We start from the raw sequence: 10,890 nt of genomic DNA on the forward strand, positions 1-10,890 counted from the left end.
TTTTCATCAACAACTGGCAACAATTTATTTCCTTTTTTTTGTTCAAAGCTTGCAAAAATCGAGTGATCAATTGCTTACTGATGTGTTAAAGAAAGACTAATTAAAAATACATGAATTTTTTCTTTCTGGAAAATAATAAATATCTTCAAACCTTGCAAAAAGTTTCTTTAGCTGTAAGAGGCATATAATTATTAGAAGGCATTGAAGCACATTTCAGTAACTTCCATATAATCCTGTGAATACAGTTAGGGGTGTTCAGAGGTGGCAAATGCATTAAAACCCCGGTGCCTAAGTGGTCCCAAAAATCTTGTACCACTTAAGGATGCACAAGAAGAGTAATTGACACGTGAGAGCTGTTGGGGTTTTGGGTCTGATTTGTACTTTTATCCAAGGTGGAGTTGAGCAAAACTCCCAAAATTTGAATCCAGTTGAATTGGCTCAATCTGGGGGGGGGGGGAAGAGATTTAATTTGCATTGAATAAATTTGGTGTGAATCAAACATTCAAGTAAATGGGTTAAGAAAAAATATTAAAATATTCTCACTTCTCCTTGGCTCTCCTATTACGTGTAAACCTTGAAATTCTAATACTTAAACAGGTTGATCACGATAAGAAAATAACAATCTGCTATCATCCTAAAACAGTGCCCCATCTGTCCACAGGTTGTTTGTGGTATTGCACCTCTGCCCTGTTAACACTGATAACGCTGCGCTACATTACCAGACACAACCCAAAGACAGATGTGCTGTATCAGGAAGGAAACAGCCATGGTTGTGGACAATCCCTTTCATAATCCAAATTGGAAGTAGAGTGATCTCTTACCTGTTACTTCTGAAGAGATGGTGTAGAACGTTCTCTGTCTCCACAACTGAAGTTGTCACCGAGTTACTGAGAATACTTGCAGTGCAATATTGTTTGCTCCTTTATAAGTCACTGATGGGAGTGTATCACATGGCGGTACATCGTTGTCTGAGTCATCGTGCCTTATTGTAAGATTAGATGATCAGATAATGAAACAGATTTAGCCCTTGATGTAATAAAATAACTGCAAAATTTAAAGAGAATGGAGACAAAATGAAACAAGAGGAAACAACAACAAGGAACACCATCGTTACATCGACAGTCTGTCCATGACCTCTATCAAGCACCAACCATAGGTTACCTCCAGAGCAGCAGAAGACAAAACACATGGGTTGTGGAGGCAAAAAGTGCAGAATTTGTTGAACAAAGTATTTTAGACACTTTTTGGGACTTAAATGTTAGAAAAGGAAGGAGCATATTGCACTTTCTGACCTGCTCCTGCTCCTGAAGACGACTGCAGTTACATGTTTGCTTTTTATAATTTTTTTTATATGATCACTATCCTTCGCTTCCCCAAAAACCTCTAAGTACAAAACTCACTCTAAAAAGTCAACAGTGACTATTGCAATAATCTGCATTATTGGTCAGTCATGTATGTATAGGGAAGGTGACCTGACGGAGGGACAGACTGGTCAGAATAGAGAGAAAGGAAGGTTTGCAGTTTAGACAGGTGTCAGTTATTACAGTGGGGAAACAGCTAAGAAAGTGTAGTGGACGTGCAGTACCTTGGGTTGACCATTAGAGGGCAGGGAGGAGTGTGAGCAAAGGACTTGACATCAGCTTAGGGCTTATGAAACCATTGGTCATGGGGGGCGGAGTTACAGGGAACCGGGAATGATATAAATACTGAGGTAAGGTTCCAGAAAGTTCCAGTCCCCAGGGGGAGCTCAAGTGACAGGAGGACTACGACAGTTTGTGCACTCTGAGGAAAACCAAACCAGGGGGACTGAGGAGAGAGATCATCAGGGGGGTGGTCCTGACAGGAAAGTACCGCAGTATAGACGAGGCACCGAGGTAAAGCATACCGTATTGAGAGAGACGACTGTTCAGTAAAAGTACTGTTGGTTTACGGGTAGAACAATTTACCATGAATACAAAAAAAAATACAACATATATATACGTCATGTCTTAATCTCATGGCGCAGGATATGTCTCACCTTGGGATCAACATCTATATTAGAATTTGTTGTCCCCCATCCTGTGGGTAATTTATAAATGTCTGACATGATATTACCTCTATAGGAAACACAACTTGAAAAATATCCAGAGAGATGTTACAATTTCGACAATATTACAATTTTTTTTTTTTTATTTTTGTGTTATATAATATTTTTATTATTGGAACAGAGTGAAATACATCATACATTTACCTATGCAACTTTTATACCAAATACTTCTCCCATTACAGACATATAAGATGATTAGTAAGATGTAAGATGTAATATCAGTGTTACAAGCACACAATAAATATACTTGAAGTAATATTCTCAGGGAACAGGACACAGATAGTTCTTATCTTTGTCATTAACCTGTTAAATGCTTCTGTCAATCTTTGACCATGGCAAAGCACATCATTCTGCCCCGGTCAACATGATCATGGGTTGCCACTTGCCATGCCATCGGTGGAATATTGGATCTCCTGCGAGGTTCAGTCGCAGGATGGCAGTGATTTCTCCTATATAAACTGCAATATAGGCTGTTACTATTACTCAGACATTTTCAGGTTTAAGCACAATAAAGGGACTAAAAAATAAAAATATAAAATTAAAAATTATTTTAAAAATAAAAATCATATCACGTTCTTTCCCAGATTTCAATATTGAAAAAAAAAAATCATGTTTGACATAATCACATCTGTTAGCCACATCAAGACCAGGGGATTTTTAGTTTCTGAGGTTTTCTTTATTATCTCCTTCTTCAAAGTGTCATAACTTTTTATTTTCGGATTAACATAACTTGTGTTTACAGAACAAGATATTTTTTTTTGTGGAACGAGTTGTGGTTCTGAAAGGAATCATTAATTTTAGCTTTCGATCTGCTGGAAAACATGAAAAAAAATCCAAGTGGAGCAAAGAAATGAAATTTAGCCATTGATTTTATTTGTGGTGATCAATGTAAAGAAAAACTGACCTGAACACTTGATGCTACAGTCAGTGCAATTACGGTGGAACCAAAGAAGTAAAAGCTTTGTTCATTTAAAGGGAATCTGTCACCCCATTTTAGCCCTATCAGCTGCCGACACCGCTATCAGGGGCTTATCTACAGCATTCTGTAATGCTGTAGATAAGCCCCCGATGTGACCTGAAAGATAAGAAAAACAAGTTAGATTATACTTACCGGGGGGCGCGGTCGGGTGCGGTGGGTGTTGCTGTCCAGTCCGGCGCCTCCCATCTTCATACGATGCCATCCTCCTTCTTACTTCTGCTGTGGCTCCTGCGCAGGTGTACTTCTCTGCCCTGTTAAGGGCAGAGTAAAGTACTACAGTGTGCAGTCGCCGGGAAAGGTCAGAGAGGTCCGGCGCCTGCACATTGCAGTACTTTACTCTGCCCTCAACAGGGCAGATAAAGTATGCCTGCGTCGGAGCCGAGGCAGAAGTAAGGAGGACGGCTTTGCTAGAGGATGGGAGGTACCAGAGCAGATGGCGATACCATCGGACCAGACCGGACACATGGGTGAGTATAATCTAACTTGTTTTTCTTATCTTTCAGGTTACATCGGGGGCTTATCTACAGCATTCTGTAATGCTGTAGATAAGCCCCTGATGGCAGTGTCAGCAGCTGATAGGGCTAAAATGGGTTGACAAATTCCCTTTAAGCAGTGAAAAAAATCAGAAATTTTCAACAAAAAAAGTAAAAAATGATTTTATGTCACTGTTTTCAGAGTCCAGTAATATATTCACTTTTCCATGGATGCAGATGTGTGAAGGTTTGTTTTTTCATTGATGCCATTTTCAGTTGGATTACATGTTTTAATAAGTTCTTATTGCATAATTTGGTTAAAACAGGAGGAACAGTTACAGGAGGAACTGTACAGACTCAGAAGAAATGCTGGGCGCAATAAGAAAAATAGTACTTCATTTGAACCCCAAAATGTAGCCATTACAATTTACAGCTTGGAATGCAAAGCTAAATTGAAAAGTTATGAGTAGTGATGAGCGAGTATACTCGTTGCTCGGGTTTTTCTGAGCATGCTCGGGTGTACTCTGAGTATTTTGGCGTTGCTCGGAAAAACCCGAGCAACGAGTATACTCGCTCATCACTAGTTATGAGTTTTGAAAAATTACAACACAGTCCATTTTTTTCTACACTAAGGTCAGAATTTTTTTAAGCCACTAAAGATAAAATAACTAAAAATTTAGTGTCGCCATTAGAGATGAGCGAGCGCTATGAAATTCAAATTTGCTGATTTGAAAAAAGTTTGGTACACAGTGAATAAATTTGCTCAAATCTCAATATGGGAAAGGTTGTAATTGATTGCAAAATACTTGTGATGGAGAAGAGAAAAATACAAACCCACTGACCGTAAAAGCTTACACGCTATGACCTATAAGAGATAGAAACTTAGGGCTCTGAGCCAGACGACCATATAACTCCTGTGATAAACTGGTCTCGCACCTCTCCTGACCTGAGCAAGACAGTATGATGTATTCTTATGCAGCTATCAAGCTCAGGTCAGGAGGGCCGACAGCCTGCATGAGTTTTATAATGCGATTCTCACACGAGAAATATGGCAGACTGTCTCTGCCCTTACCCAGTGATTCTGGAGATAGAAAACAACTCGACTGTACAAATTGTGCTCCTCTGGGAACCGCTGATCTGTGATGGTCCAAGTCCCGACCACCACTGTACAAGGTTTGATAATCCATGAGATACCATAGCTGGAGGACATTATGAGAAAGCCCACTTGGCCACAGAAAAAATAAAAAGCAGGCTCTTGGATGCTTCAACAGTGTGCAAAATGGCGCTGGAAAAGTTAGCTCTCGTTTTATTCCTTTATTTTATTTTGTAAACTGCAAATTGAATCTTAAAGTGTTTGACAAACTGCAAATTTCAGGAACTTAGACTCTAATTGATCTTTTACAGATCGATCCTTTCATCTCTAATCACCATAACAGTAAAGACCTGGGGACTTATGCGGTGCAATTTTATTTATCAATGATTGCTGTACAAACTAAGCCAAAAAAAGTGGCGAAGTTGCAATTTTTAGGTGTTTTTTACCATTTAAAAAAATCAGTCACTTATTAGTTTATGTAACCCTTTAACGACCAGGGGTATTTCAGTTTTTGAACTTTATTTTTTTGCTACCCTTCTTCCCAGAGCAATAACATTTTTTATTTTTTGGTCAATATGGTCATTTGAGGGCTTTTTTTTGTGGGACAAGTTGAACACTGCACTTGTACTGGAAAACGAGAAAAAAAATCCAAGTGCAGTGAAATTGCAAAAAAAAGTGCAATTCCATAGTTGTTATTTTTTTGATTTTTATTTTTTACCAAGTTCACTAAAAGCTAAAATTGACCTGCCATTATTATTCTCCAGGTTATGACGATTTCACAGACACTAAACATGTCTAGGTTCTTTTTTGTTTAACCCCTTTCTGACATATGACGTACGATCCCATCCAAGTGCCCTGGACCTGAATGCCCATGGATGGGATAGTACATCATACGCGATCAGCCAAGCTCACGGGGGAAGCGCGGCTGATCGCGGCCGGGTGTCAACTAATTATTACAGATGACACCCGGCACTATGTGCCAGGAGCAGTCACAGACCACTCCCGTCACTTTAACCCCCGTCACACTCAAACATGATTGCAGCGTTGCGGAGGCATGGGGAAACATCACGCAGGGAGGGGTCTCCCTGTGAGCTTTCCTGAAACCCTCAGAACAACGCAATGTGATCACTTTGTTCAGAGGGCCTCCTGCCTGCGGATCCAAGATGGCTGCGGGGTCCTTCCGGGTCCTGCAGGGAGGTGACTTGTAAGTGCTTGCTGATCTGACACAGTGCGCTGCAAAGTGTCAGATGAGCAATCTGATATAATAGATTGATGTCCCACCCTGCGACAAAGTAAAAAAGTGAAAAATAAAATAACATATGTAAAAATATATTAAAAAATTCCTAAATAAAATAAATATTCTCCAATAAATACATTTCTTTATGTAAAAAAACACAATAAAAAGTACACATATTTAGTATCACCGTGTCCGTAACAACATGCCCTATAAAACTGTCCGACTAGTTAACCCCTTAAAAAAGGCAAAAAAAATGCTTTATCATCATACCGCCAAACAAAAAGTGGAATAACATGGGATCAAAAAGTCAGATATAAATAAACATGGTACCGCTGAAAACGTCATCTTGTTCAGCATTCAGGAAAGAACGAGCCGCCATGCAGAGTTATCAGCGAAAAAATAAATAAGTTATAACTCGCAGAATAAAGCGATGCATAAATAATTATTTTTTATATAAACTTGTTTTTATTGTATAAAAGTGCCAAAACATAAACAAATATAAATGAGGTATCGTTGTACTCATACTGACCTGAAGAATAAAACCGTTTTATCAATTTTACCACACGCAGAACAGTATACACGCCCCCCCCCAAAAAAGAAATTCATGAATTGTTGGTTTTTGTTCTTTTTGCTTCCCAAAAATCGTAATAAAAAGCGATCAAAAAATGTCAAGTGCCCGAAAATGGTACCAATAAAAACGTCAACTTGTCCCGCAAAAAATAAGAGCTTACATGATTCTGTGGACCAAAATATGGAAAAAATTAAAGCTCTCAAAATGTGGTAATGCAAAAACTTTTTTTTTTTGCAATAGAAAGTGTCTTTTAGCATGTGACAGTTGCCAAATATAAAATCCCGCTATAAATAGTATATCAAACCCCCCTTTATCACCTCCTTAGTTAGGGAAAAATAAAATAAAAAAAATTGTATTTGTTTCCAATTTCCCATTAGGGTTCGGGTTAGGGCTAAAGTTAGGCTTAGGGTTGGGGCTAAAGTTAGGGTTAGGTTTGTGGCTAAAGTTAGGGTTAGGGTTGGGGCTAAAGTTAGGCTTGAGGCTAAAGTTAGGGTTAGGGTTGGCGCTAAAGTTAGTGTTAGTGTTGGAGTTAAAGTTAGGGTTAGGGTTGGGATTAAAGATAGGATTAGGGTTAGGGGTGTGTTAGGGTTAGGTTTGTGACTAGGGTTATGGTTTGAGTTGGGATTAAGATTAGGGGTGTGTTGGGGTTAGGATTGAAGTTAGAATTGGGGGGTTTCCACTGTTTAGGCACATCAGGGGCTCTACAAAAGCGATATGGCATCTGATCTCAATTCCAGCCAATTCTGCGTTGAAAAAGTCAAACGGTGCTCCTTCTTTTCTGAGCTCTGCCATGCACCAAAACAGTGTTTTACCCCCACATATGGGGTATCAGCATACTCAGGAAAAATTGCACAATAACTCTTGGTGTACAATTTCTTCTGTTGCCCTTTGGAAAATAAAAAATTGAGGGTAAAAATATGATTTTTGTGGAAAAAAATATGATTTTTTATTTTTATGGTTCTACGTTATAAACCACTGTGAAGCACTTGGGGGTTCAAAGTTCTCACCACACATCTAGATAAGTTCCTTCGGGGGTCTACTTTACAAAATGGGGTCACTTGTGGGAGGTTTACACTGTTTAGGCACATCAGGGGCTCTCCAAACATGGAGTTTGACCTCAATTCCAGCCAATTTGGCATTGAAAAAGTCAAACGGCGCTACTTCCCTTCCGTGCTCTGCCATGCACTGAAACAGTGGCTCCCCTCCACATATGGGGTATCAGCATACTCAGGACAATTGTACAATGACTTTTGTGGTCCAATTCCTCCTGTTACCCTTGAGAAAGTAAAGAAAAATTGGACCTGAATATTTTTTTTGCAAAAAAAAAGTTAATTTATTTTTAAACATTCAAAAAATTCCTGTAAAGCACCTGAAGGGTTAATAAGCTTCTTGAGTGTGGCTTTAAGCACTTTGAGGGGTGCAGTTTTTAGAATGATGTCACTTTTGGGTATTTTCTATCATTTAGACCCCTCCAAATGACTTCAAATGTGATGTAGTCCCCCCAAAAAAATGATGTTGTAAAAATGAGAAATCGCTGGTTAACTTTTAACCCTTATAACTTCCTAAAAAAAAAAAAATTTGGTTCCAAAATTGTGCAGCTGTAAAGTAAACATGTGGGAAATGTTACTTATTAGGTATTTTGTGAACCATATCTCTGTGATTTAAGGGCATGAAAAGTCAAAGTTGAAAAATTGTGAAATTTTCAAAATTGTCACCAAATTTCCTTTTTTTTCACAAATAAACGCAAGCTACATCAAAGAAATTTTACCACTAACATGAAGTACAGTATGTCATGAGAAAACTGTGTCAGAAACTCCAGGATCCATGGAAGCGCTCCAGAGTTATTACCTCAGAAAGGACAGTGGTCAGAATTGTAAAAATTGGCCCGGTCATTAACGTGCAAATCACCCTTGGGGGGCAAAGGGGTTAAGTGGTGAAAAATGTTTCAAAATCTGTTAAAAAACAAAGGCCCCATTTTCCGAGATCTCTAGGATCTCCATTTTTCGTGATCTGGGGCTGGGTGATGGCTAATTTTTGGCGTACCGAGCTGACATTTTTATTGTTACCATATTGGTATAGATATGATCTTTCGATCGCCCATTATTGCATTTTATTACAATGTAGCGGAGACCAAAAAAAACTTAGTTCTATCATTTTGAATTTTTTCCTCGTTACGCCGTTTAGTTTTTTGTTTAATTCTTTTTTTATATTGATAGATCGGGCGATTTTGAAGGTGGCTATACCAAATATGTGTATATTTATTTTTTTAATTGTTTTATTTTGAATGAGCCGAAAGGGGGGTGATTTGATCTTTTATTTTTTTAATTTTTTTCAATATTTTTAAACTTTTTTTTTTTTTTTACTTTTTGCATGCTTCAGTAGTCTCTATGGGAGACTACAAGCTGCAGTACTTTGATCACCTCTGCTACAGACAGGTGATAATCACATTTCCTGTATGTAGCAGTAATGCTCACTTGCTATGAGCACCGACCACGCCCACCATCTGGGGATTTATTCTGATGGAATATAGGCTGAACTGGATGGACAAATGTCTTTTTTCTGTCTTGCTATGTTACTATGCAATATGGCTATGACAACCATAGAGGTCTCTTCTTGCCATGTAGACCCATCCGTGACCTGACGGGATCACTGATAAACGGGATTTACCATGAGCATCCGTTAACCGCAAGTTAAATGCTGCTGTCAGAGACTGACAGTCGCATTTAACTACTTAATAGCCGAGGGTGTTGCAGGCACATGTCAGCTTTATAGATCAGCTGACATGTACTCAGAGAGGTGCCGGCTCAGCGCCGGAGCCCACACCAAACAGGGGGAGTCTGATGTGGGCATACTAATGCACCCGATGTCAGAAAGGAGTTAAAGGAACAAAAAATGTTATTGCTCCAAGAATGACAGAAGACACAAAAGAAAGTGGAAAAAAATGCCCAAGTCTGCACGGGTTAAGAGTTTTCAAATACAGTAGATAACAGGAATATATTTTACACATCAGTTGTGCAAGTATTTCATATATTTTGTTGCCTGTCTATATCATTAGGAGTTTCATCTAAGGCTCTTTCTAGCCTGGATGGGATGGATCTGAAGAAACCTTGTTGCAAATCTCGTACCATGAAAGCGTAAATGATTGGATTGATGCAACTGTTAAAGTAAGCCAGGATTTTAAAAATAGTGTGTACAATAGGGAATGCAAAACTATATTCATGATATTGAGATATTAGTGGCCATATGTAATATGGAAACCAGCAGATGAAGAAACACACTATAACAGCGGTGATGATCCTGGAGGATCTCTGAGATCTCTGGAATCTCTTGCTTTTTCTAAGTTTGTAGAAAATGGTGACATAACTGGTGAATATGATCAGAAAAGGGATTGAAAACATTACAACAAATCTGATCAGCTGAATGTTCCGATATACCTCTGAGTTGTAATGATGTGCATAATAATAAAACACACACCATTCCATTAGAGCAGCCTCATGGTATCTATATATGTAATACACAAAACCTGTTAGAATTAAGCTCAAGACCCAAATGATCGCTGCAGTGTTTCTCACCAGTTTAGACGTTCTGTGAACTTTTGCCCAAATTGGCCTCATGACGCAGACCCAGCGGTCAATACTCATGGCTGTCAGAAGAAGAACACTGGCGCTCATGTTTACTGTAAACAGAAGCATGTTCAGAATGCAATAAGTAAAATTTGTGTGAAGTGAATCAACTGCAACCCACTTAACAATTCTTAGTGGCAGAAATGCACAGCACAGGAAGTCCGCGATGGCCAGGTGAAGGAACCACACAGCATTGATTGTCTTCTTTATCCGGAATCCAGCAATCCAAATGACTAATCCATTACCGATAATCCCAAGAGCAAAAACAATACTGTATAATGTAATAGCCAGGTTCCGCATAATGACCCAAGAATATGGTGACTTTTCATATCTGTATGATGACCTGAGAAGACAAGATAGGGTAGACCTTAGGGAAATGAAGAATTTTTAGTTCTTTAAATGTATAGCTTTTTTACAGGGGGTTTTATGGAGGACTGAAGCTATCTTCCACGTGTGGTTACACTGTAGGGCTGGAGGTCATACCACCATATTTTTCTATCGTATAACAGGAGGTGAAAGGACACATTGATCATTTGGCTTTATTTGCCAGGAAAGACACTATAAACCTTTTGCAAATCTATTGACACTTTTTTTAGAAGGATGTAGAATTTAAGGGGTGCTCACTGCTTGGTGGGTTATGGTACTCTGAAGAAAATTCCAATAATAACCAAATAACAACAAACTTCGGCACTCAAAAAGTCAGGTTTATTACCCAATATGTATATCCAAAAAGCTAGAACCACCATCATACAAAAATAAGGATAGACCCTAAGAAAAAACAGATGTGCTTCTGCAATGTTTCGGCATTCACATGCCTTTTTCAAGCCA

At 38.8% G+C, this 10,890-nt stretch overlaps 1 protein-coding gene across 1 annotated transcript; it reads right to left on the reverse strand.

Annotated features, from left to right (window-relative positions):
• Nucleotides 1-9,462: 9,462 nt before the first annotated feature.
• LOC141084992 (formyl peptide receptor-related sequence 1-like) lies at nucleotides 9,463-10,362 on the reverse strand. The gene has a single exon (XM_073569918.1). The coding sequence runs from the start codon at nucleotides 10,360-10,362 to the stop codon at nucleotides 9,463-9,465; it is 900 nt and encodes a 299-aa protein (XP_073426019.1).
• Between the last annotated feature and the right edge of the window lie 528 nt (nucleotides 10,363-10,890).

This window comes from Dendrobates tinctorius, unplaced genomic scaffold, assembly GCF_039654945.1.
Source record: "Dendrobates tinctorius isolate UK_male_01 unplaced genomic scaffold, ASM3965494v1 ptg000028l, whole genome shotgun sequence".
Taxonomy (NCBI): Eukaryota; Metazoa; Chordata; class Amphibia; order Anura; family Dendrobatidae; genus Dendrobates; species Dendrobates tinctorius.

Excerpts from the sequence above, each read along its gene's own strand:
- LOC141084992 (XM_073569918.1), bottom strand. The coding sequence starts at position 10,362 with ATGCGGAACCTGGCTATTACATTATACAGTATTGTTTTTGCTCTTGGG.